General features: G+C 52.0%; 1 protein-coding gene and 1 long non-coding RNA gene across 2 annotated transcripts; one reads left to right on the top strand and one right to left on the bottom strand.

Moving 5' to 3' along the window:
• Positions 1–2,742: 2,742 nt before the first annotated feature.
• On the top strand, positions 2,743–22,405 carry IGFBP5 (insulin like growth factor binding protein 5). Its single transcript, XM_017534939.2, has 4 exons — positions 2,743–3,901; positions 19,007–19,239; positions 19,863–19,982; positions 21,123–22,405. The coding sequence occupies exons 1-4, from the start codon at positions 3,565–3,567 to the stop codon at positions 21,252–21,254; spliced, it is 822 nt and encodes a 273-aa protein (XP_017390428.1). The 5' UTR covers positions 2,743–3,564; the 3' UTR covers positions 21,255–22,405.
• LOC108308904 lies at positions 22,211–25,453 on the bottom strand. The gene is made up of 2 exons (XR_001827100.2): positions 24,755–25,453; positions 22,211–24,631 (listed from the first exon to the last, which is right to left on the bottom strand). It is a non-coding gene; the product is annotated as an uncharacterized LOC108308904 (long non-coding RNA).
• Positions 25,454–25,459: the final 6 nt, after the last annotated feature.

Below are 25,459 nucleotides of genomic sequence, written 5' to 3' on the forward strand. Positions count from 1 at the left end.
GAGGGGTGATCTCCGGGGAAACGGGACACAAGTGGTTGATATTTAACATACCACTTTCCCAGAAAAGATGCAGCTGACAGGTATAGAAGCCAGTCTATGCCAGAGTTGGGAAGCTCATGACCACGAAAGCAAGCCGGTAGCAAAGAGGGTCTCTAGGCAGGGGACATCTGTATCTGGGAGGAATTAATGATCCCCTCCCAATTACCCTCGTTGATGCAAACTACTTTTTTTTCTAGAAGTGATTTTCTAAAGGTGATTGTGAACAGATCTAGACCTCCGGAATGGAGGGAGGGGAAAACAGAATCAAGTAAGGCTCGTCGGCATCCTCCATGATCCCGTATCCTGTGGTAACAACAACGCTGTCCCACTCCGCTGTCATATGTTAATTACAGACTCATCAGCGAAACCCATCTGGCCAGTCCTCCATCTTTGGACAAAATTACTGTAGACAATCCCAGCTACTGAGAAGTCTTCTTTCTCTGATGCCCTCTCAAGAAGCCTATCCCAGAATCTCTTGGACAATGCTCCAGTCTCTGAATCCATCGTAACATAAGCCCATTTCTAAGTGGGATAAAGAATGGCTGCCTAACATATACAGTCTCACAGAGTAATCTCTCTCCATGGCCCCTGTACCGCCCTGCCCCAGGATCCAACTCCACCACATTGTCCTCCTCTCTTCTCTCTACCCTTTGTATCCTTTTTGTGAATCATCCCCCCTCCTTTTACCTGTCTTCACGTATTGTATTATCCAGCCATTGGCAGTCAGCTACACAAAACGAGGTGTCACTAAGAGGCCATCTCTCTCAGAATACAGGGTGGCTGGAACTAGGCAACTCATATTTCTTTGGAAGGGGCACCATAATGTCCCCCATTTATCTTAAAAGCTACTAGTGTGCCTGGAGCAGGCGGAGCTGCTAAGGGGGTGCTGAAAGAAATAGGCGCAGAGCACAGAACACACCGCACACATCCTGCTGCCACTCTTGTACTCTGAACTTGACACAAAAGAGAAGACAACACATGATCTCCCTCACTCCTAAAATATTTCCACCAAACTTAAATATTCATTTGTTCCTACCTCACCAAACCCCCAGACAGAGAAAAGAAGAAATTGAGATGAGTCTTGTTGCTATTTTTTGTTTTAATCATTACACACAATTCTCCTCCTCTCCCAGCCGCCGCCTAAAACCCCTTTGGAAATACAGGCAAAGACATAATTTTAAACTTTAGGCCTGTTTTAAATGTGCCTTTCGGCAAACAGATAAGTGAGAAGAGAGATCCGGATCTGGGGGTGTTAACCACATAAAGTGAGACGCTCCTGAACTGAACAAGCTAGAGAAAATATTTTCTTAAACTCAGTCCTCCAGAAAGAATTCTTATCATAGATAAGGGTGCAGTCTAGTGGCAAACATCATGAAATGCAGCCCCTTCTTCAAAGGAAAGTTGGAGTACTTCTCAAGGGAGGAAGAACAAAGTAAAAGGTATAACAGCCCACCCTAAGTCCACCCAGCAGGGGCAGTGACACTGGTCATTTCTCTCTGACCTGCCTGTGAGGTTCATGGCCCACTCATGTGAATTTCAGAAAAAGCTAAAACCACTACCTTCCTTTTCTCGAGGCCTTAGCTTTCTTTCATTTTATTAAAGAAAGAAGTTCTAGTGGCATGATCGGGTTCCTCGTCAGGACCTCTTCCGAGCAGGTCCTGTGGCCCTGTCCGCTCATCCTCCCGGGATGTGCCTGCAAGCACCAGCTAACCCATGACAAGCTCTCCTCCCGCTACTCCACCACCCACTCCCTCCAGGGATGTGGCCCTCCCCAATAGAAATACCCCTGCAAAATGACATGGGGGGAGTGTCACTCCAATCCACCTTTCTCCCCTCTAAGAACCCCACACTCAAGGACACTTTAGGCCACCAGGCAAGGTTTTCAAACTTAGCATTTCCTCCTGAGGGTCCATATCTGCAACTCACTGCTCTCAACAATGCTATTGTATGAATGTCCATTCTTTCAGGTACACAGCACACACGCACACACGCGCACACACACACACACACACAGAGAGACAGAGAGAGAGAGAGAGAGAACCTCCCTGGCCAACGTAGCTGAAGGAAAGGGATCACCTCTTCACCATGAGTAACAGAAACCCCCTGATTAAATCCCCTTCTCCAGACTTTTAGGAGAGAAATTCATTTTTTCTTTTTTTTTTTTTTTTTTTTTTTTAAATTTAGGTCACCAGCCATCACTGGCCATTCTACACTACCTGTCCCCCAAACACACACACACACACACACACACACACACACACACACCCCACATGGAAACAGACACCAGCATACAGTCCATTGCAGAAGCTTAGAGAGATTTCTTGGGCACGGTATACATCCAGTTGGCTAATAAGAAAATGCATCTCCCTCCAGCCTCTGCCTTGACTAGTTAAGGGATAGGAGGGAGGGGGAGAACAAGTTACTCTCCTCATTGTGTTCACCCTGCTGGGAAGAACTCCTGTCTTCCACTAGCCCCTCCACCTCCTCCCCACTCTCAGTAGCCCCAGCCCGTCCCTTTTGCCCCTTCCTTACATTCCGCGGGGAGGAGGGCGCTGCTCAGGAGCGAAGGGGAGCCCCCTTGTGTCTAGAAGGCCTCTCCCCACCCCCACCCCGTGTGAGTTTGTACTGCAAAGCTCCTTGGCATCCTTGCCTGGGTTGGGTGTTGGGTAGCTCAAATTGCATCTACAAACTGGCTGGCAGCCAGGGGCCGGCTATTTAAAAGCGCCTGCTCGCCCGGAGCCCGTAGTCTCTTTGGAAACTTCTGCAGGGGAAAAGAGCTAGGAAAGAGCTCCAAGCAGTGTGGGCTTTTTCCTTTTTTTTTTTTTTTTTTTTTTTACCCCCTCTTCCGTTTTCACCTTTCTCCGGACTTCGCGGAGAACCTGCGAATTTCGAAGAGGAGGTGGCAAAGTGGGAGAAAAGAGCTGTTAGGGTTTGGGGTTTTTTGGGTTTTTTGTTTTTTGTTTTTAATTTCTTGATTTCAACATTTTCTCCCACCCTCTCGGCTGCAGCCAACGCCTCTTACCTGTTCCGCGGCGCCGCGCACCGCTGGCCGCTGAGGGTTAGAAAGGAGCGGGGGGTGTATTTTAGATTTTAAGCAAAAATTTTCCAAATAAATCCACTTTTCTCCCCCACCCCCAACGCCATCCCCACTGCCTCCGAGCTCATTATCTCGGTGGTTGCTTGGGGGTGAACGATTTTATGGCTTTTTTCCACTTATAATTCTGACCCGATCAGGCTCGAGGGTTTCTCCGGCCTCAGCTCGCTGGGTGCACCTGGCGCTGCCCTGCTTCCCCCAACCTGTTGCAAGGCTTTATTAATTCTTGCAACCGGGACTTGATCGCCGGCACCCCAGTCCTCCGTCTCTCTCTACATTTTTGCAAGTGCCTGGGGGGAGGGCACCTGCTCTACCTGCCAGAAATTTTAAAAAAACAAAAACAAAAAAATCTCCGGGCGCCTTCTTGGCCCCTTTATCCCTGCACTGTCGATCTCCTGCCCCACCCCGAGGTAAAGGGGGCGACTGAGAAGATGGTGCTGCTCACCGCGGTCCTCCTGCTGCTGGCCTCCTGTGCTGGGCCGGCCCAGAGCCTGGGCTCCTTAGTGCACTGCGAGCCCTGCGACGAGAAAGCCCTCTCCGTGTGCCCCCCCAGCCCCGTGGGCTGCGAGCTGGTCAAGGAGCCGGGCTGCGGTTGCTGCATGACCTGCGCCCTGGCCGAGGGGCAGTCGTGCGGCGTCTACACCGAGCGCTGCGCCCAGGGGCTGCGCTGCCTCCCCCGGCAGGACGAGGAGAAGCCGCTGCACGCCCTGCTGCACGGCCGCGGGCTTTGCCTCAACGAAAAGAGCTACCGCGAGCAAGTCAAAATCGGTGAGCGCGCTCCGTGTGCCAGTCAGTTACGCGGCGCACGGGTGGGGGACACGGGATCGGCGGGGCCCGCGCTCTTCGCGCAGCAAGTGGCTTCGAGCTGGGTTGCAGCTAGGGAGTAGTCGGGGGGAGGGGGGTCTCTGCACCTCGGAATTGGAGCCCTGGGGATCCTGCTACCCTGGGGGGCTGTCTCGCCGAGACTATCCCAGCTTTTGCTCTTTCTCCTTCCTCCTACCTACACCTTGCCAGCTCCCTCCTCCACCCCCAGCTCTGTCCGAATACCGACTCTGAGCTCCCATTCGGTCACAAGGTCCAAGTCCCCTGGTACCGTATTCCAGTCTGAAAGAGTGTATGTTACAATATGAACTCCCTCCTCCATCACTCCCACCCGCGCCCCGCACACGTTGTTTTCTGAACTTGGAAAAAAAAAATTTCTTTTGTTAAAATATTATTTTAATTGGGGCCTGGAGAGACAGGCGTTACCCATCTTCTGAGCTAATGCCACCTTTGTCCCTCTTGGCCCCTCCACCCCCGTGCCTCCAGACGCTTCTATCCCTCCACCCCCTACACACACACACCACAGACACCCCCATATCGTTGGTAGCTAATGCCTTTCGGGTGGGAGCCCTGAAGCCCCTCCCATGTGCACAGCCATTGCTTTTGATTGAAGATGATTGCCTGTGGTAGATGGTAAAATATATTTAACTGCAAAATGACTTATTTTATCACAGAAATGGCAAAAATACTTTAGAAGCTCGGGGGTGCGGGGTGGGGGTGGGGAAGAGTGGGAAGGAAGGGTTTGGTGTTCTGTGCTGGGTGATCGTTGCTGAATCTAATTCCTTTTTTCCCCCTCTTCAGTTCAGATTTTACCTAGGATGAAAGGTGGGCATAGGGCTGGGAGGCAAAAGGGGATGTGAAATTCAGACCTTTCAACTTCGTCGCCTAGGCACACTCCCGGCACCACCCCCACCCCACCCCCACCTTCACCCCTACAATTCCTCCCACTGCAATCTCCCATCCCCCCTCCCCAATCTCTTAAACCAGATCCCAAGTGGGCGTGGAGCAAGTGCAGAGGGCCCTGGAAACGCCGAATGCAAAATTCATGGGGCGGAGACAGAAAAGCCTCGCCTCCGCTAGCCCCGCCCCCTCGTTGCCCCGCCCTAAATTCTCTACTCCGGGAGTCTAGGGTTGAGATGATTGACACAGCTACTTGTTCAGTCAGAACAGTTCTGCCCCCTTAGACTGAGTTTGTTTTTGGAAAGAGTTACCTGATCTTTAGTTTAAAAAAAAAGAAGTTAAATAAACTACATAAAAGTCTGGATTCTAAGACGTCAAACTGGCTACTAGTTCTCTCCAAAAGGGGTTAAAACTTGGCTAAACAATGTTCATTTGGCGTAGTTTAGTTACGGGGACAATCCCCTTCTCCCTCCCTGTCCCTTTCCATGACTCACGAGCACCCCAACAAGAGCTTTCTGAAGTGCAAACTTCAGTCGCAATAGTGCAGGAGAGGAGTGCGTCCGCGCTTTCCTGGAGGCCGGAGAGCTTCCTGTGTTCAGCCTCTGACCCTGCAAACTGCAGGATTTGAGTGACGCAGGCGCCAGCCCCTCCAGCTTTGCCAGAGATAGCCAATCTCCAGGTTGCAGCCTGCAAAAAGAGGAAAAGGGGAGGACGTGCAGGCCCCGGGAACCCCAAAGACCGGCTTGTGAAATTATTTTTATTAAAATCCACTCTTCAAATATGGTCCTGCCCGCCTTCATCTTAGGGGATATGGATTTGGAAAAGCCTAGCGGAGAGGAAAAAAATTAACTGATTTCCTGGCTTGGAAGCGACCGCCCTGGGTAACAATCCAGTCACACCGAAAGTACGTAAGGTGTCGCTCAGCCTCATCCTGGCTCCACTTATTATTTGCCAAGCGTGTCGTTAGTGTGATGTGGCGAGAGTGAAGGGTGTGCACGTAGGGCGCACGCGCGCGCAATTGCTAGGCGAGCACGAAGTGCGCATCACACACAGACACACGCGCACGCACACACACACACACACACACACACACGAGACACTTCAGTCCCAAGCAAGATCCGGGGTAGAATTCCCTGCCGCCCGTTCCTCAACCCCCACCCTCTGAGTGCCTTTGGGCCAACCCAAAGCCGCCTCTCCTACCCGCCCCCCTCCCCAGCGCTCCTTAGGACTCCACCCAGCCGAAGGCAGGTGCCCGGCCGGCTGTATTTGCGGGTTGGCGGCGCTCCACCTCGGCTGATGCCGACATCTTCCTCCCGGACAAATGGGATGGGGTGGGCGCTCCTGGAGAGGGCTTTTGTCGCTGGAGAACCATTGGATGGATCCCCAAAAAGTTGGAGATGGTGTAGAGACCGTTCTTAAGGAGAGGGAAATGGACAGAGAGAGGAAGAGCGCCCTCTTGGTCCTTTAGCCAAAATTGCTGCTTCCCAATCCACCTCCCACCTCCCTTCTCTCCCATCCCCAAAATCTGAGCTTGCAGAAATGGATTCTCCCCCTCCCTCTCGCAGTTGCACACACACACACACACACACACACACACACACGACATATTGTATCTATTTAATGCGTATTATATATGGTATATACTACATTATATATATATTTATATGTAACCAAACATATGTATAACACAAAAAAGGTGCATTTCTGGAATCAGAAGTGGGGAGCAGAGGAGTGAGGTGGCAGGCAGTCAAAGCCTCTGGGAGGAAGGGGGGCGGGGGGAGGAGCGGGTGTTTGGCTAGACTGTTGCTGAGAAACAGAAGAGGGAGTGGGCTCCAGGAACCAGCGCTGAGAGCGAGAATCCGGTGCTGAGAATGAGCCTGGCTCTGCATTTCATTCTGACCATTTCAGGAGCAGAGATAGATATGGAAAAAAGAGATGTGTGTGAGGCTTGAGGGAGATGAAAGACAGGAGTGATTTGCTGGTCAAAGCTCAGTGAATAAGGGTGAGTGGAAGGCGTCAAGGAAGTAGTGGGTTTTGTTTCTGGCATTTTCGTGGGGAATGAGGCTTGATGAGCTGGTCCCTAGTATAGATGCCAGTGTCGGAGAAGTCTCCTCTGCGCTGGCGAGACCTTCACTTTGAGATATAGGGAGTCTTGGATTCTGTCATTAAGAAAGAGACAATGTGGGATCAAAAAAATAGGCTCTGGAAAAGAAAGCAAAAGCATTACCTAAATAAAAATGAATTTAGCCTTTGCTTCTTTGAGGGGTTTGGCCTCCATCACCCTGGCTTCAACTCCAAGCCTGGTCTAAAATGCCATGTTGAAGTCAAGTTCCAGAGTTAGGTTTATTGGCCAAATTTAGGTCTGGGTTGAGCAAGATCATGGAAAACTGAAGGAGCCAAATTCCTTTCCCACCCGCACCCCCTCCCTCTGAAACAACTCTTTGAGAGGATGGCTGTGCCCTGAGCCAACCGAAACGGGAGTTGGGAAAACGAGATGGGGCTTTAACTAGACTTTCCTTGCCATCTCCGCCACCACCTCCCACCTTTTTCTGCTGTGTCAGCTCAGACTGGAAGAACGAGTGAAGTTAGCCCTTGTGAGAGTTCATTTTCTTTCCATTTCTCTTTATCCCCCTTCTCACCTCTCCCTCCTATTTTCCCCGCCCTCCATCCCGCCTCCCCACGCCTCTCCATCCCCCACCCCCCACCCCTCTCCATCGCCCCACCTCTCTCCATCCCCCACTTCATCCCCCACCCTCTCCATACCCCCCTCCATCCCTCCACCACTCTGCATTCCCCCTATTCCTCTTCTCCATGCCCCCTCCCCCGACCCCTCTCCATCTCCGCCCCCTTCATCTCCTCCATCTCCCCACCTCCACCAACTCTAAGGCATCCCCTGAGAGCTTGAGTTTTAAGTCAGAACAGCTGTGAGTTAGTCCTGGGGCTTGGGCTGGATTTGAGCAGGCAGGTGGGCCTACAGCTGCAGAGGGAGGACTAGGCTGACCCTAGGAGCCAGAGGTCATCATGAGGGTTACAGCAAAGGGCATGGGAGCAAGAATTCCCTGCAGAAGTCCTGGGCCCCTTAATGGAGTGACGAAGGAGCCAGCAGGAAGCGGAGGTAATATTTGTCTAAAGTTTCTACTTTGTACCTGAGTAATGCCTGTGAAACTTGAAGATACTTAGTGTGTGGAAAATGAAACTCTGGAGAAGGAATCACTACACTCCAGACCCACTATCTCCAGAAACTGGAAGAAGACCATAAAGAGCAAGTACAAACCAGGGGCCAGAGCCGAAGGGAAGAGGGCGGGAGAACACCTGGGAGACAGGCAGGCGACTCGGTGGGCTTTGTTTAGTTTCACATTTGCTTTTTCACTACAGTTGGTCTAAAAGCTGCAATTCCCAGAGACCATCCGTTAGTTGTAATCTGGACATGTTATTTAACACGGTAAGATTGATTACACATTGATTACACATTTGCAAAAATAAATAAACAAGGCAGTGTAGGCTTCCACTCCCCTCCCCAATACCAGCGAATCACCCCTTTTATTTCCAGTTTCATTTCTTTCCATAAATTCTTTTATAATGTCATTTCTCTCTCTCTTTTTTAAAAAAAATATAAGTCCAGAGGAGTGACTGAACATCTTTGTAAGGGGAGAGGTTACATTCCCACCTGGGCCACTTTGCTGCTGGTTTAAAACACCTAACCAGGTTAGTTAGTGCCTGCCACTTAGCTCAGCTCAGTTCTAGTGTCTCTCCAAGAATTGTCTGGGTATTGGTCAAAGAACCTTAAAGCTGGAAGGAGCCCACAGCCGTCATCACAGTCAAGGCTCTAGTTTTAGGATGAGGATACTGAGGCCCTGAGTGGGAAGCCACTTGCCCAAGATACGGCAGCGGGGTTAGAGGCAGACACGGGGCTGGGGCCCAGCTCTTCCCCACAGGGGCTCCGGCACTGCATCCAGCCATTCCTGGCTTTCTTGCTAGTCACTGGGGCTCTTGCCTGGGCGTGGGTTAACCTGCCAGGAGGCCTTTGGCAAACACTGCCAGATGCTATCATCCCATGACATAAGAACCCAAGACCTGAAGGCGTTCTGTTTTAGGGGCAGTAGGAAGAGGAGTGAAGCAACACCAAAGTGGAGAGCACCACACTCTCCTATTTTCACACTCCCTTCTGTCCCTTTATCTACACAAGCTTGCACACAAGTCTGGCTTAAGTCTGAGGTTTGGTCAGGTAAAGAGAACCAGGAGGGTGTGAAGGAGGGCTGTTCAGCCCAGCCTTCAGGTCCATGAGCCAAACCTCATTTTCTGCATGACAGGAAGCTCTCCTGATGTGGAGAGGCAGGCAGGCCCTGGCTGCCTGTGGGCTGTGCAGTGGCCCGTGGTCTTGAAGAACACGGCACAGAAGTGGCCTGCTTCCAACAGCACGGTCCTCTCGTGGTGCCGGCAGAAAGCAGAGATCGAGGGAGGGTGGGGTAACTAGGGAAGTTCTGCCTCGGAGGGAGAGAAGGAAAATCATAAACCGCCGAAGCTGATGAGGAAGACAGCATGAGGGCAGGGCCCCTGGCTGTCATAGGTAGGTGTGTCGGAGGAGAGGAGAGGTGGGCTTCCAGAGGGCAGCTGGGAACCTCCAGTTGTGCTGCAGGAAGTGTTGAGAGCCATTCTAACACATCCTGGAGGCTGTGGCAGCTCCTTCTTCTGGGATGCTCAGGAAGGAGGCAGATAAGATGGGCCCCTGTTCCCAGTAAGCCTGCCAGGTGAACCCTAGGAACATTTTCAACTAAATCAGTGATCTCATGTTTGACTCCTCAACCTAAACCATCAGGCCCCTTAGCCTGGCCTAAAATGAAGCCCCACCGAATTTGCACTCAGAGCCAGGCCTCCGATCATCTCTGCTGATTCTCGGAGTTGTTTTACGTGGGTTCCAATTATCCCAAACCATTGAGTTGGTGCCGTCACTGCTGTGACGCCTCTCTGTCACCTCAGCCAGGATGACTTCTTACAGATCATTTAGAACAGCACTTCCGACTGAAACATAATGCAAGCCACGTTTGTCATTTTTAATTTTCTGGATGCCACATCTTTTTAAAAAATATTAAAAAAAAAAAACAGGGAAATTAATTGTAATAATACATTTTAACTGAATATATCCAAAATACCCTTTCCCCACATGCTCAAAATAAAACAATTATAATGAGATATTTTACATTCTTTCATATTTAGCCTTTGGAACCCAGTATGCCTTTCACACGTACACAACTCATCTCAATTCAGACACTAAATTTTCATGGGAAATACTTGATCTGTATTTAGGTTTCATAAAATTCACAGTTGAAAAAGCAGATTCACATACCTGAGGCATTCCAAACATACTTTAAAATCTTTCCAATAACTGAGCCGAGTAACTGTTTTTAAATTTAAACTAATTAAAATTAAATACATTGTAAAATGTGGTTCCTCAGTTGCCAGGGCAACATGTCACGTATTTAGTGTGGATCTGCACGTGGCTAGTGGCCACCAGCAAACTCCTCTCTCGCCTGAGAAGGGAACTGCTGTCTCCACTCTTTTGCTCCCAAAGAGTCAAAAAAGAGGAATCTCAGCTTTCGTTGACAGACGGGACTCCCTTGTTTGGTCCCTAGCAGAGCCTGGGCACCTTCTTAGTGGCCTGGGGAGAGAAGTGTAAACCCGTCTTGCTCCCTGCCGCCCCCTTCTGGTCATGCAGGACTTTGGGGAATTTAGCTGCTGACCACAATGTTCTGACCTGGCTGTGATGGGTCATGATGGAAAAGTGGCCAGGTGAAAAGCAGCCCAGCGCTTCCTCCAGAGGCTGCTCCCCACCTATCCCCCCATTACCTTCTCATTTGGGGTGTGTATGGGAAACAGACAGGGACATTTCTACTGAGCATGCTCCCCCTTCCCCAGCTCCAAAAGAAGCTTGGCTGGAGATTCTCACCCAGAGAGTTGTGCATAAGCGTGTATTTTCTATGTGTACAATTATCACCACCTGCTTCCTAGGGACCAAGAAATGTGAACCAGAGTTACAGCCCCAAATCCTAGTTTAGCATCAGGAAAAAAAAAAAAAAAAAAAAAGGAGGAGCCTCTCTTTACCTCTCGTCCCTGGCAGGTCGTACGTCAGCCCCTTACTCTGTGAGGTGATACGTTCCCACCTGTGACATCTACACTGTGGAGGGTGGTGGTCCCCCTTTTCTCTCTCTATCTTCAGGGAAAAAGACTGAGTGTCCTTAACGCAGCATGAAGGAATGGGGTTAGGCAGAGGAAGGACTCCCGGCGGAGCTCTCTCAGTGGAGACGGGTCCCCAGAGCACTGTGCCAAGTCCTTCTCACCTGGCGCTGGACCACAGACCCCTAGACACAAGGGTTGAGCCAACACTTTCTGGAAGAACTTCCTGCAGTCCAAGGAGCCTTAGATCTTGTGGGCTACAAGTAGGCGTCTGTCAACCAGGCGCCACAGCAACTGAGTTTTTAGTTGATGATTGGAACTAGAGAGGTGAGAGGGAACAGCGCACTACAAAGGCAGAGACCTGTGCTGAGAGTGAATTAGCACACATCACCCTGATTCATCCTACCGAGAAGGGGCCATTGTCATCCTCCCCATAACTCAGGTGAGAAAACCGAATCGGAGAGAGGAAGAAGAAAGTAAGGTCAAAGTAAAGCCGCACCAAGGTTTGTTCATTTATTTATTCATTTATTTATTTTTAGACACAAGATCTCACTCTGTCACCCAGGCTGGAGTGCAGTGGCACGATCATGGCTCACTGTAGCCTCCAACTCCTGGGCTCAAGCCATCCTCCCTTCTCAGCCTCCCAAGTGCTAGGACTATAGGTGCATACTGCCACACACAGCTAATATTTTATTTTATGTAGAAATAGGGTGTTGCTGTGTTGCCGAAGGTGCACCAAGGTTTACTGAGCCATAGTCAATAGCTTCATCTTCCTCCCAGAAAGGGGGACTGAAGGTTTAGAGCGGCACAGCTGCCGCCCCTATTCAGCAGTAGAGCTGGGACTTGAACCCAGGTGATCTGGTTCCCGATTCTGAATGGTCACCCACTGTACTGCGTGGTGTTTGTATTTCTCTGGTCAGGATAGAGATGTTATATTCCCAACCTGGCCCGCTTTGCTGTTGGTTTAGAGTACCTAACCATGTTCGTTCTCCTGGCCTAAAGTGGGGTGGGGAGCTCGGCTGAGTAAGCCTAGAGCCGTCATCATCCAGCCAGCAGGACTCAGCCTGCTCAGCTCCCCTCCGGGGTCTCCCTCCTGGCTTTCCTCTGATCTTACTACCGTTTTGTAGGATGGCAGCTTTGGGGGTTTGTTTTTTTCTTGGAAGTTTAGTGCTCATTTTCTCCTCAGCCCATAATTCAGGTTAAAAAGAGCCCAGAATGGCCCAGGCCCAGTGGCTCACGCCTATAATCCCAGCACTCTGGGAGGCCAAGGCTGGTGGATCACTTGAGGTCAGCAGTTCGAGACCATCCTAGCCAACATGATGAAACCCCGTCTCTACTAAAAATACAAAAATTAGCCGGGTGTGGTGGCACACGCCTGTAATCCCAGCTACTCAGGAGGCTGAGGCAGGAGAATCGCTTGAACCAGGGAGATGGAGGTTGCAGTGCCTGAGATCGCGCCAGTGCACTCCAGCCTGGGGGAAGAAATGAGACTCCATCTTAAAAAAAAACCCAGAACATGCATGCTTGTTACTGACTATAGAGTAAAGACAACAACAGCTACAAAACAGTGTCTTCTGAGAGACGGAGACTGGTGCCAGGCAGACGCTGGTCAGGGATGGGAGGGGTAGGAAAAGCTATGATGCCACTTCCCTGGAAGGCACCACAGCGCCCACCCCACCCCACGCCAACCCCCCCCCAACCCCCACCACCCCCACTGTGGCCTTTTTCCTGCAAATGCAGACACACAAGTGCAGTGGAGTCATTTGACATTCACAGCTGGGAAACAGACTTCATGAGACTGAGACGTGTCTTACATTTGTTAAAACTGAGCAGCCAATCCCTCATGCTTCCACAAGCCTTGTGTGGTAGGAAGGAGCTGGGGGCTGCAGGTGAGCTAGTGACAAGGCAAGGGAGGAAGGGGACTGCAGAACATTCTAGCCCAGGCCTCAGTATTTCCATCCACACCCAGGCACAGACCAGTGCCCTCAGGCCAGCGCTGACCAGTAGGACTTTCTGCAATGATGGAAGCGTTCTAGCTCTGCAGTGTCCATATGTGGCCACAGAGTCCTTGAAATATGGCTAGAGCGACTGAGGAGCTGAATTTTTCATTTTATTTAATATGTATTAATTTAAACAGCCACATTGGCTACTGGCTACTCTGTTGAGTAGTATATTAATATATAGTAGCCTTAGGCCAAAGAGAAGCCAGTGAATCCAGGAGAAGCCCTACTGTTTCCCACACCCATCATCCTCATCTGTCTGCCTCTCAGTGCCCTGCAGGAGGGTTATCTTGCTTCAGGGCAGGGCACGGCTGAGATAATCTCCCAAGGCATCCTCTGGGCTCTAACCCCCCAGCTTATATTACAGAAATACTTCCAGACTTACTTCTCTTTGCCTCTTGGGCTGATTTACACATCTCTCCATTTAAACGTTATTTATTGAATACTATATGCTGGTGAGACAAAGATAAATGACAAAGCTCTGCCCTTAAGAAGCTGACTATTTAAATTCCACAGAGAGAACTAGAATGAAAGCCAGAAGAAATTCAGCTGCCCTTTCCATTCCTCATAGAGGGATTCTAGATCTCTTCATCTCATTTTCTGTCTAGAAAAGGAGATGGGAGAATCTCCCGGGTCTGGGTGGCCTGGCAAAGCCCGACACTCTTCCTGGAGTGCGAATTTCAAGGATGCCTCTGTCTCTTCGATTTTTGTAAGCTAAGGCACAATATTTAGGTCACCTAGTTTTCTCTTACCTTTGATTATTAGGTCAAGCAAGATAGAGTGAGAAACTAACACCAGCCCAGGAACAGGCTGTTAATAGTGCCGGGGTGTGACTAAGAGGACCGGGCAGTGAAGGGCGGGGAGGGTAGATTTTAGGCAGCAGCAGGTCTCCACCTGGATCCATCCATTGCTAAGACTAGCAAGCGAGGTAGGGTCAGAACCTTTCAGAAGAGCATGCGCCTGCCTCTGCTGGAGGAGAACAGCAGTGGCAAAAGGGCAGGTTTGGAGAAAGTGGTTGAGCTTGGACAGGGCGCATGCATTGTGCAATTGTGCAGCGTATAGTATTTCTCACCCTAAGATAGCTCTGGGTCTGTAGCAGCTGGGCTCAACCCATGACACTCTGTCTGCCAGGACATAGAGAATGGTGCGGTCCTGAAGCACGTATTCACGTTACCGTGGGGAGGGACAGATGTACCGTGTGTGCCTCTGTGGATGCTTCTGCACTGGGGTGAATGGGGAACACCTTATGAATGAAAGAGGAACTGAGGTGGCCACCCAAATGTGGCAGGGGCTAGAGGCCTTAGAGAGCCAGTGGGAAGGACTGGAGCTAGTATATAGGAGCCAGAGCAGACTTAGATCCCACCCCAAAAGTAAATGTTGTACCCAGATAATATGATAATCCTCCCCTTCCTTAGTCATTGAATAAGATTATGACGGTAAAGGTCCTGCCTGCATAGATCCCAGCAGGAGAAATGGATGCTGAGCATTCCTCCTTTCCCATCCTCTGCAGAACCCTCTTAGAATGCCATTTAGTGGGCAGGGAGGGCTGGAATATGTCTCCCTGGATCATTTTCCAGTTGCAGGGTACAGAAACAGCAGAATGCGCCAGGAAGACCTACCCCCTCTCCCTCACCTGCCTTCACTCTCCCACACATGGACTCTCTCCGGGCCTCGCTTGTTTGTCTCCCTGGCCCTTTAAATACATGCTGCAGACACACAGAAGGGAGGAATTTGAGTGATTATTACAGAAGTAGGAGAGGAAGGCACCCAAATTCCAGATTTTTTTTTTCTTTGAGACAGGGTTTTGCTCTGCCACCCAGGCTAGAGTGCAGTGGAGCTATGAAAGTGGAGCAATCACAGTTCACCTCAGCCTCCACCTCTAACCTCCCAGGCTCAAGCAATCCTCCCGTCTCAGCCTCCTGCTGAGTTGCTAGGACTACAGACGCACACCTCTACGCCCAGCTAATTTTTGTATGTTTTGTAGAGATAGGGTTTCACCATGTTGCCCAGGCTGGTCTCGAACTCCTGGGCTCAGGCAATCCTCTCACCTTAGCCTCCCAAAGTGCTGGGAGTAGAGATATGAGCTACCACGCCAAATTCCGAATTTTAAAAACTCTTCCAGTCCCTGGAAGTGAGCCCATGCTGTGTGGACATCAGTCTCCCGCGCCCTCTGCTGGCCACATGGAGATATTGACCTGTTTGTCAAACAGGTTCCGGGAGCTGACTGTTGAGCCCGTCTGCTGCTGGCGTGCAGAACAGTCTTCACCAGGAAGTCCTCCCGGTGTCCTCCCTAAATCCCTTCTGCAACCTCAGTTCATTTCTCTCGATGAAATAGCTCAAGAGTAGCCAGTCTACTTGTTCCTTGTTTTATCTAACTTAAACCTTTCCAAAATTGAAAGCCTATTTATGACTCGGCCACAGAGCTGCTGAGTGGGGCTAGCTGCTTCTGGCACTCAGCCCCAGTCTCACTTTCCAGCCCTTTAATCTCTGTGGTTCTGCCCTGGCTCCCCTCCAAATTTCCACTGTCTTGCTGGAGCCCACAGGTGACCACAAGACCCTGATTGGTATCTCTGACACTGGACTCGGCTGCTGCCGAAGGAATAGGTCCCACGGGGGGGTTAAGTGGCACCAGAAACCGGGAGGCAGATCAAAACGTTAAGCCTGCTCTTCAGAAGAAGCCAGAAAGCTTGCAGGCTTGGGAAGGTGTGCCCTCAGGAAGCCTCGCCTTGAGGAGGCTGGGGAAAGGAGAGAGTTTGCAGAAATGTTTTGAGTTCCTTAAATGAAGAGAGATCTCAGAATCTACATTTTCTGTTTTCCTATCATGGTTGATTGGCCCCGGGGCAGTACTTGAACACTTTCAAAGAAGACTAAAAGAAGTCAAAATAAATTTACTCTTCAGGTTTGTCCAACCATTGTCAACAGCCCCATCCTCCTCCTGGAAAGGGTGACTCGCGGTAAAGGACAGCCCACAGCACTTCTTAGAAAAAGTCCTGCCAGAATGCAGTGGCTCATGCCTGTAAGCCCAGCACTTTGGGAGGCCGAGGCGGGCGGATCACCTGAGGTTAGGAGTTTGAGACCAGCCTGGCCAACACAGTGAAACCCGGTCCCTACTAAAAATACAAAAATTAGCTGGGTGGAGTGGCAGGTGCCTCTAATCCAGCTCCTCAGGAGGCTGAGGCAGGAGGATGGCTTGAACCCAGGAAGTAAAGGTTGTGAGTGAGCTGAGATGGTGCCATTGCACTCTAGCCTGGGGGACAAGAGCAAGACTTCATCTCAAAAAAAAAAGTTCCAAAAGATGAAGCGTCTTAAGAGCTGTCAAGGGAAGGCTGTGGACCACCATGCTTGTGTCCACCAAGACCAAAGAGAGACAGTAGGCAAATGCCAGCTGGAGAAGGGCACCCTCTGACCAAAGGGACAGAGCCTCCCCCAACAGATAGGCGGAGGAGGATGGAATGGCACCCCCTTCTCAAATGTCGTTAGGAGCTAGAGAGAGCACCACTGAGATAGAGATAGATACTTAGATCTGCTTGGACACAGGGGGATGGACTAAATCGCCTAAGGAAAGGATTCCAGGAGCTGATACACTAGCTCCAGGAGAGAAGCCAGCTTCCCAGCCTCTCTCACCTTGAAGAGGCGACAGTGTGCTGGCTCTCCAGGCCAGGCTGGGGCAGCCCACTGAAGGAGATGCAGAGATGCGCACGCTGGTCAGCGGCCAGCCCACTCCCCCACCTCCCCTCACTTTATCCAGTTACAATCTTGACTGGGGAAGGGGTCCAGGCCTCTCCCAGTCTGAATCCCCTCCAGGCTTTCAGCAGCAGCCCTTTCCTGCCTGCCCCTCCTCCAGAGGTAATCAACCACTTCTTGAGGATTTGAAGGCTTTGTGATGTGAGTTTGAGTGGTGCGGCTCCAGTCCTTCGGCAAGACGAACCCCAAAGCCCTCCTGTGCAGTGGTTAGCACTCCCTTTCCTGACTCCCTCCTCTCCGAGATCTGAGCCTCGGCGTGGAGCCTGCGTTACCAGATAACAGAGTGCCAGCCTTTCCATCTGCCCGTGGTCCCCAGGCCAGCCATGCTTCTCCCTCCTGCCAATCTCACTTGCCCTACAACCAGGAAAAGTCGACTCTTAACTAATCCCATTCCACCTACCAGGGATGTCACCCTATTGATGAGGACTTGATGGAGCAGAGTCAGGGTACTGGGACATCAACACATGACTGGGAAGAGGGGGTGAAGGGCCAGAAGGGGAACCAGGATTCTTGGGTTGAATTTGGTTTGGGGAGAGCCCGCCCACCATCTTGCTATTGGCTTTCTCCTCGTCATCATCTTCCTCTCCAGTCATGACCTCCCTTCCTTCCCTATGAACAAATACCCAAACAACTCACCACCAGGAGCGCTGCAAACCCTTGGAGGCTTCTTTGGGGCAGGAATCTTCTCTGCCAAGGCCTTAAAGACGAGATGCCCATTTCATGAGACTTGACAAATCCTGAGCCGAGAGAGGAACAGAGGCTGGGGTGCACCCCGCCACCTGCCATCCTGACCAGGTCAGCCCAGGTGTCCAAATGCCTTTCCTGACTCACACCCGGAACTTGCCCAGAGCTGCAAACTCAGGAGTGGGGTTTACGCCCACCCAGAGGCCTAAAACAGTGTCTTCTCCAAAGGCTCCTCTTTCCTTGTGCCCCATCCCCACTTCCTTGAATTCTGCTCCTTCTCTGTTCCGCATCCCAGAGTCTGGCTGTCACTTTCCTGGGTGTCTCAGTGATCACGGAGTGGGTGGAGAGCAGAATTTTCTTTCCCCTCATGTTGGTTCTTTAAGGTCACTCAAAGCTCCATTTTCTCTTTCCAGTATTTGAGAAAAGAGGGAGGTAATGAAGACAGGGCTCCCCACCTCCACTCACCCCTGCACCTGGTCCCACCGTGGGGCATCCCGGCCACACCTGGCCCACCTGGAAACAACAATCTAACGTTCCCCCACTCTGGTTCCTCTGAGGCTGGGGGAGGTCAAGGAGCTGAGAGGAGAAAGGGGACCCAGGGAGGGACGCCTATGGGATAAGAATTTAGAGGAAATCTGTGCACCAAGAAAAGGCCAGACAGGTGGAATTCAGGATCAACAAATACATGAACAAAGTCTTACTTCTCTAAAGGTCAAAAGCCAGCTAAGTATAGACCATCGCCAAGCCACTCCTATATATAACTTCCCCGGTCCCAGCCAGCTGTCAGCCTCTCTCAGGCCGGAGCTCAGTACATGTAACGTGCCAGCCTCCCAGGCCCCCGAGCACAGCGCAGGCTCTGAGCCAGAGCGGGAGCCAGCCTCCGACTTCCACTTGGCCCCACGCCGGTCCCCTCCAGGCCCACACTTCTGGCTCTCCTCTCCCCTCCTCCTGCTCTTTATGAAGGTGCCCACCACCCTGCTGCTCCAGACCCCAGGACCCCCTCCTCCCAGGTTCCCCAGGTCCAAAGAGACCTCAACGTCCAGCAACTCTGAAAGCACAAAGGTCTCACTAACAGGACAGACTTGGCCCTTCTCATCCACGCCCTGGCTGTGTCATCTTCCCCCATGGGCCCAGATCCCCAGGTTTCGACTTCTCATCCCCACCTCCAGCCACGTCCCATCTTTGGCCATCCCCCAGCAAGCACACCGCTCACGACCACCTTCATCCTTGCCGGGACCACCTCCCTTGCCCTTCTGCCTCTCTGCTCACAGAAAGCCGGCTCCGTCCTCACTCACCCATCCATCATCCCTCAATTCTCCTTCTCTGTGAGGTCTTTCTGCCTGCACTCTCTGTTCAACTCCGGGCATGCCAGAAACTTCCCGCCACTTAAATAACATTCCCTCTGCTTCCTGGTTCTTATCCCCTGCTTTCAGGGTATCCTCCGGGAGGGCAGAGACACATCTGTTTCAGCCTTTATTACGCCCCTCACCCCACAGGGTGCCGTGTGCACCTTGGCCCACAGAAGTTGACCCTCTGGCTCCTTCCCCTGCAGAGAGAGACTCCCGTGAGCATGAGGAGCCCACCACCACCACCGAGCTGGCTGAGGAGACCTACTCCCCCAAGATCTTCCGGCCCAAGCAAACCCGCATCTCCGAGCTGAAGGCTGAAGCGGTGAAGAAGGACCGCAGAAAGAAGCTAACCCAGTCCAAGTTGGTGGGGGGAGCTGAGAACACTGCCCACTCCCGGGTCGCCGCTGCCCCTGAGATGAGACAGGAATCTGAGCAGGTGCTTCTTGGGGATTCCCTCATTCCCTCCCCGGCTTTTGACCTTTTCCTGCATCTAAATTGGACCTTCGTGGCAGCAGGAGGTGCTAGGCTAGATGTGGCAGAGGACCTACACAGCCAACCATGGTGGCTCAGCTTAGGACTTGGGAGGAGAGTTTCCAGAGCTTACACTGGTCATCGCTGAGGGCTCCTGCAAGGAAGCAGGAATAGGGGCGGTGCTCATTTGAGGAGAGTGTGTGCCAGCCCAGCAGCCACACCTCAGGCACCTGGGCCCTGCAGCTGTGTCCAGTCCAAGGCAGAGGCTGAATACTCTCCTAGAGCATCTAGAGACGGGCATCTCTGGACATCGTTACTCAGCAGAGAGAACAGCTGCTGGGATGGGGGTGGCCTGGAACACAAAAGAGAAAGTCTGGCTCCATACCTGGCCAAAGGCAGGCTTTGTGTGACCCCAGAACATGTGACAGGTGACAGGGAGGAAAGATCCTGGGTAGCAGATGACTAGGACCAAGGGTGGTGATTTTCCTCCAGAGACCCTCTGCCCCTCCACCCCCCGGGCCACTCATGAATGCAGCTAGGTGTTTCCCCCTTGGTCTCGCCATGCCTCTCACCCCGCTGTCCACACAGGGCCCCTGCCGCAGACACATGGAGGCTGCCCTGCAGGAACTTAAAGCCACCCCACGCATGGTGCCCCGCGCCGTGTACCTGCCCAATTGTGACCGCAAAGGATTCTACAAGAGAAAGCAGGTACGTCCCCCGCCCTGAGCTCCCAGGCTCAGACGGCTCTGAAAATGGCACCTGCCAGGAAAACTCCACCTTGAGCAAGTGCCTGAGATTTCCACTGTTAAACACTTCACGTCTCCTTGGCCTCAGATACCCACTCATACACCACCATTCCCTCATTCCCTCCTGTGCTGTAATCCACTATGCTTTCCACAGATCACCTTAGCTACATGAATTCATTGCAAGAGGAAGCTGTAACACCTCTCACAGCACCTAGCACTGGTGCCCTGCACTCAAGACTTGAAACCATATTTTCTCTGTGTACCACCTGAAGTCATTTCATGTCCCTTCACAACCAGGCTCCCCTTTGGACAATGTTCTCAAATTTCCAAGGGCATCTGCTCCCTGGAGGGCATGGCTGATGGCTGGGCCCCACCCCTGCAGTTTCTGAAGGGTAGGCCTGGGTGGCCTCTGGGGTGGACAGGTGACCCTGGTGCTGCCTTAAGGGCACCAATAATCTAAATGTAAGAGCCAGGACACACTGGGGCAAATCTTGGCTCTGCCACTTACTAGCTGTGTCTCCTTACTGGTCATGTAACATCTCTGTGCCTCCAGACCCTCATGTAAAATGGAGGATGAGGAGTAAGTGACTGATCTTTGTAAAGCACTTAGAACAGTATCCTTTGCAAGCCAAATGTCGCGTGGTGTCTGGTACATGATAACTCTGCACAAATGATGCCTCCTGTTATCATTATTACAATCATCATTATTACTGGATCATAACTCTATTGAGAATCCCTGCAGAGTTTCAGGTTGGAAGAACTCGCATGGATAGCATTTAAAAAGGGACTGTAAGCCAGGCACCGTGGCTCACACCTGTCATCCCAGCTACTCCAGAGGCTGAGGCGGGAAGATCACTTGAGCCCAGGATCTCTAGACCTAACCTGGGCAGCATAACAAGATCCCATATCTGAAACCTACATTCACATTTTTCCCTGGGTCTTTCCAGGAAACGGGGACATCCCAGAAACCCAAGGGTCGGGTCTAGCACCCCCAACTCTCTGGGGATGAGAGTCTTGTCTTGGGTTGGAGAAGAGGCAGGGCAGGGAGGAGCAAAGCCTGGGGTGTGGCCATCCTCACCGCCTGTTGTTCTGCTCACCCCAGTGCAAGCCTTCCCGTGGCCGCAAGCGTGGCATCTGCTGGTGTGTGGACAAGTATGGGATGAAGCTGCCAGGCATGGAGTACGTGGACGGGGGCTTTCAGTGTCACGCCTTCGACAGCAGCAATGTTGAGTGATGCGTCCCCCCCGCCCTCCCCTCATCCCTCCCACCCCCGGCCCTGACTCCAGCCAGCGCCTCCCTCCACCCCAGGACGCCACTCATTTCATCTCATTTAAGGGAAAAGTATATATCTATCTATTTGAGGAAACTGAGGACCTCGGAATCTCTAGCAAGGGCTCAACTTTGAAAATGGCAACAACAGAGATGCAAAAAGCTAAAAAGACACCCCCCTTTCTAAAATGATTTTCTTTTTGAGGCAAGTTGAATGAACAAGAGAAGGGAAGAGAGGAAGAATGAGAGGAAGAGAAGGGCAGGAAGCTTTTGTGTTGAAGAAAGAGAAAGACAAATAGCGTTAGGACAAGGAAGACAAGCAGGTAGGCAGGAAGGAAAGGCACCGAGACCAGGGAGGGCCCAACCTTCACGTCCAGCTCCGGCCTTCAGTGACATTCTCGGGGTTTCCCAGTATGGACTGGTCAGGGGGAGAAAGAAAATGACAGAACGTGCCAGGGCCTTTCCCGGATCTGTCTCCTCCTCCAGCCAGCAGTATGGACTGCTGGACCCTGAGCTTCCTCTCCTCTTACCCGGGAGGAGTGTTGTCGCTCCCCAAATTTATAAAAACTAAAATGCATTCCAGTCCTCTGAAAGCAAAGTAACTCCATCATTGAGTGATATTAGCTAGACAGGTTTTCGGAAGCAGATCTGTGAATATTAAATACATGTGTGTATTTCACTCCCCAGGCAAACTTTTTTTTAGAAACCAATACACGCCCCAATATTAGAAAGACTTGTTCTTCCAGGGCGACGACAGTACACGCGGAAGCGTGAGGTTTCAGCCCTCATTTGATTCAATTTGCAAGCAGCACAGCAGTCTCTCTGGGGGAGCATAGGCTGGAAAAAAAAAGTGGGCTTGTATTTATCTACAAGGCTCCGTAGAGTCATATATAGGCATATAAACCTTTCGCTTCTCTTTATTTTTTTTCTTTCTTCCTTTCTTTCAAAGGTTTGCATTAACTTTTTAAAGTAGTTCCTATAGGGGCATTGAGGAGCTCCCTCATTCTGGAAAAACTGAGAAAACCCATATTCTCCTCATACAACCCGTAATAGCATTTTTGCCTGCCTCGAGGCAGAGTTTCCCGTAAGCAATAAACTCAGCTGTCTTGTGGGGCACAGTGCTGGACCTGACAGTGATTCCCCACGCGTGTTCATCTGCACCCACCGAGCCAGGCACAGGCCAGTCCTCAGTGGTGCACATGGCACGCGCCTCAGTCCCATTTCAGTCTTTAAACCCTCAGGAAGTCACAGTCTCTGGACACCCACCGCATGAGCCCAACAGTCCAGACGGATCCCCCAATCCACCCCAGCCTTCTCCTTTCATCTGAACAGAACCTGCGTTTTTGGAAGCCTCTCTCACTCTCCACACTAGCAGAGCAGGAGAGAGACTGAAGAGATGGCAGAGGGAGAGGTAAAACGGTTTAGATGCACAACAGTAAGATTGATGGTTCAGGCCAGAGTAGATGTGGGGAGGAAGAGAGGGCTGCAGGGACAGGGGCTGACTGTCCCATTCTAGCTTTGGCACGAAGCAGCAGAAAGGGGGAAAAGCCAATAGAACCTTCCTTAGCTTCCCCACCCTGTATGCCTTCTGGGATTTGAGAGGAAAGAGAGGAAAATGAGAGAATGGGTTGTAAAATAGAAATGAGCTTAATCCAGGCCACAGAGCCAGGGAAGGTGGGTAACTTTAGGAGGGCGCCAGACTTTAGAAGCCGGATAGGAACAAGAATCAGCAGAAACTGGCCATGCTTTGGAAGAGGCAAGCCTATGTGCCCACCCTCAGCCTGCGATGAGGGATGGAGGCCCACGAGTCTCTCCCGCTCGTCCTCCATTCTGGCCAATCCCCGCCTCCTCCCTGGGGTGGAGGATGGAAGGGAGGCTGAGACAAGCAGGGAACACAGGATTCAGGGATGCTGTCACTTGGCAGCCAGATTCTGAACCAAGAAAAATCCCATTCTCCAATGACTTCCTCAACCAATGGTGGCCTTGTGACTGTCCTCTAAGGCTGAAGATATCCAGGAAGGGGGGCTTGGACACTGGCCAGGAGACCCTTTCATGCCATGGACACAGCTTTCTTCACTCTTTGCTAATGGCATGACACAGTGGAGGCTGCCTCCAACATAGGGCTATGAAGAGGAATAGCAAAAAAGCAAATCTGCTTCTACAGATGGAAACCCTACAGCTATAGAACTTGGGGGCTGTGTCCGACGCCCCTGGACAGGACAGTTGGCTGGGGACAGGAGAAGTGCTCAGTGTTCCTGAGACAAAGGGACCCAGCAGGGCCAGCAGCACGGGACCTGACCTGCCGAGTCAGCACACCCCATCTCTCTGCACTACTGTCCCCTAAACCCAACTCACGTTTCTGTATGTCTTAGGCCAGTATCCCAAATCTCTTCCTCGCCACCCCTCTTCCCACCCATTCTTCCTTTGCATCTTGAGCAGTCATCCAACTAAGATCTGCCAAGCGGATACTGGGGTGCCACTCCCCTAAGAAAAGACTGAGCCAGGAACTACAAGCTCCCCCGACATTCCTCCCAGCCTGGACCTGACTCCAGAGAGGAGCTCTCTCTTCACCCACTGTGTCTGGACTCTGAGTGGGCGTCTGCCCCTCGCATTGGCTTTCTGCTGCCAGCCATGAGGTTGGGGATTAAGGTCTGGTGTGAGTTCACCAGACTGTTCTGGTCTCCGAAGTTCATGCCTGCTCACCCAAACCTGTGAGTCTCTTCTGGGTTCAGGGGGTGCTCCTGGACAGTTGGTCACTCCCTGGAGAAGCTGGGCCTTCATGGACACATGGAACTGAGCCTCCCAGGAGGTCTGGCTGAGCCCAGGGTGGGGAAACCCTGGGAAGGGAGGCGTTGAAGGAAGATGGCACCTCTTACCCCACGGCAGGGTGTGAGCGAGGGAGGCAGGTTTGGAAAGGTGTGAGCGTGGCAATCTAAGCAGGGGGCTGCTTGACTCCAGACTGGCCTTTGGCCAACTGTCTGCTCACCCAGAGACCTTGGACTCCAGGATATCAATGGCTCCGGGTCTAAGTGCTGCCCACTCGCACACCCACACCCACAGAAGGTCTCTTCCCATCCCCTTTAGACTCGTTCCTCACTCTGGCAGTGGAGAAGACGCCTCTGTCTTTCCCACTACTGCCAGGAGATAAGGAAGCCCAGCCAGGACTGACGCTCCTTCCTCGGCCTGCTCTGACCCACCCGGCAGGGCAGGGCCCCTGGGGAGGAAGAGACTGGAGCATTTCTCTGACAGCCAGGCCTAGACAGACAGGCCTGGGGATACCGACCCCGCAGGGGGAGGAAGGCAGGTGCAGGAGGCCCCGGGAGGCCCTTTTCTGATGACACTCTTCTCCACATCTCTCTGAGCTTGTTTTCTTATCTGGAGGTGCCCACGACCCGCCGCTAGTTGCGCTCAGGCGGGAAATGCGCTCACCGACACCATCAGCAAAGCGCCCAAAATCGATGACACCCTTCTCTCTCACCCTATCTCCCCACCGCCACCTCTGTGGCCTCCACGGCGCCCCCACAGGGCTGGCCTCCTCTAGAGGGTGGGCCTCCCCCCCAGCCAGCTGTTAGGAAGACAGGGCTGCCACGGCAACCGCCAGGCCCCCCTCAAAGCAGGACAGTACCCCGGACCCATCCACTCACCCGAGAGGGCTTCGGTCCAGGGTGGGAACCTCAGAGAAGAGCTCTCTAAGGAGAAGAAGCCCCGTAGCGTCAGAGAGGACGCGTCTGGCTTCCGGGAGAGAGGAGGCTCGGTTCTGCAGAGTGGAGGAGGACGAGGGACAGGGGTTTCACCAACCAGCAACCCGGGCCTTGTACTGTCTGTGTTTTTAAAACCACTAAAGTGCGAGAGTTACGTTGCACTGTTTCTCCACTTTTTTTTTCTCTTGGGCTTTTGTTTCTTTTTTAAAACATACTTTCCTGGTTTTCTAATGGAGTATACAGTTTAGCCATTTCACAGACTCTGGCCTCCTCTCCGGAAATCCTTTTGGATGGGGAAAGAAAAGGCAGGGAGGGTCCGAGGAGAAGGGGACCCCAGCCTCCCTGTGCCCGTTCACCCACTCCTCCGGTCCCAGCTGGAGTCTCTCGTCCACCGCCACCATCACACAGTAGCCCACACGGATAGCACCGTTGTCAGACAAGATTCCTTCAGATTCCGAGTCGCCTACCG

This window comes from Cebus imitator, unplaced genomic scaffold (genome assembly GCF_001604975.1).
Source record: "Cebus imitator isolate Cc_AM_T3 unplaced genomic scaffold, Cebus_imitator-1.0 Scaffold89, whole genome shotgun sequence".
Classification (NCBI taxonomy): domain Eukaryota; kingdom Metazoa; phylum Chordata; class Mammalia; order Primates; family Cebidae; genus Cebus; species Cebus imitator.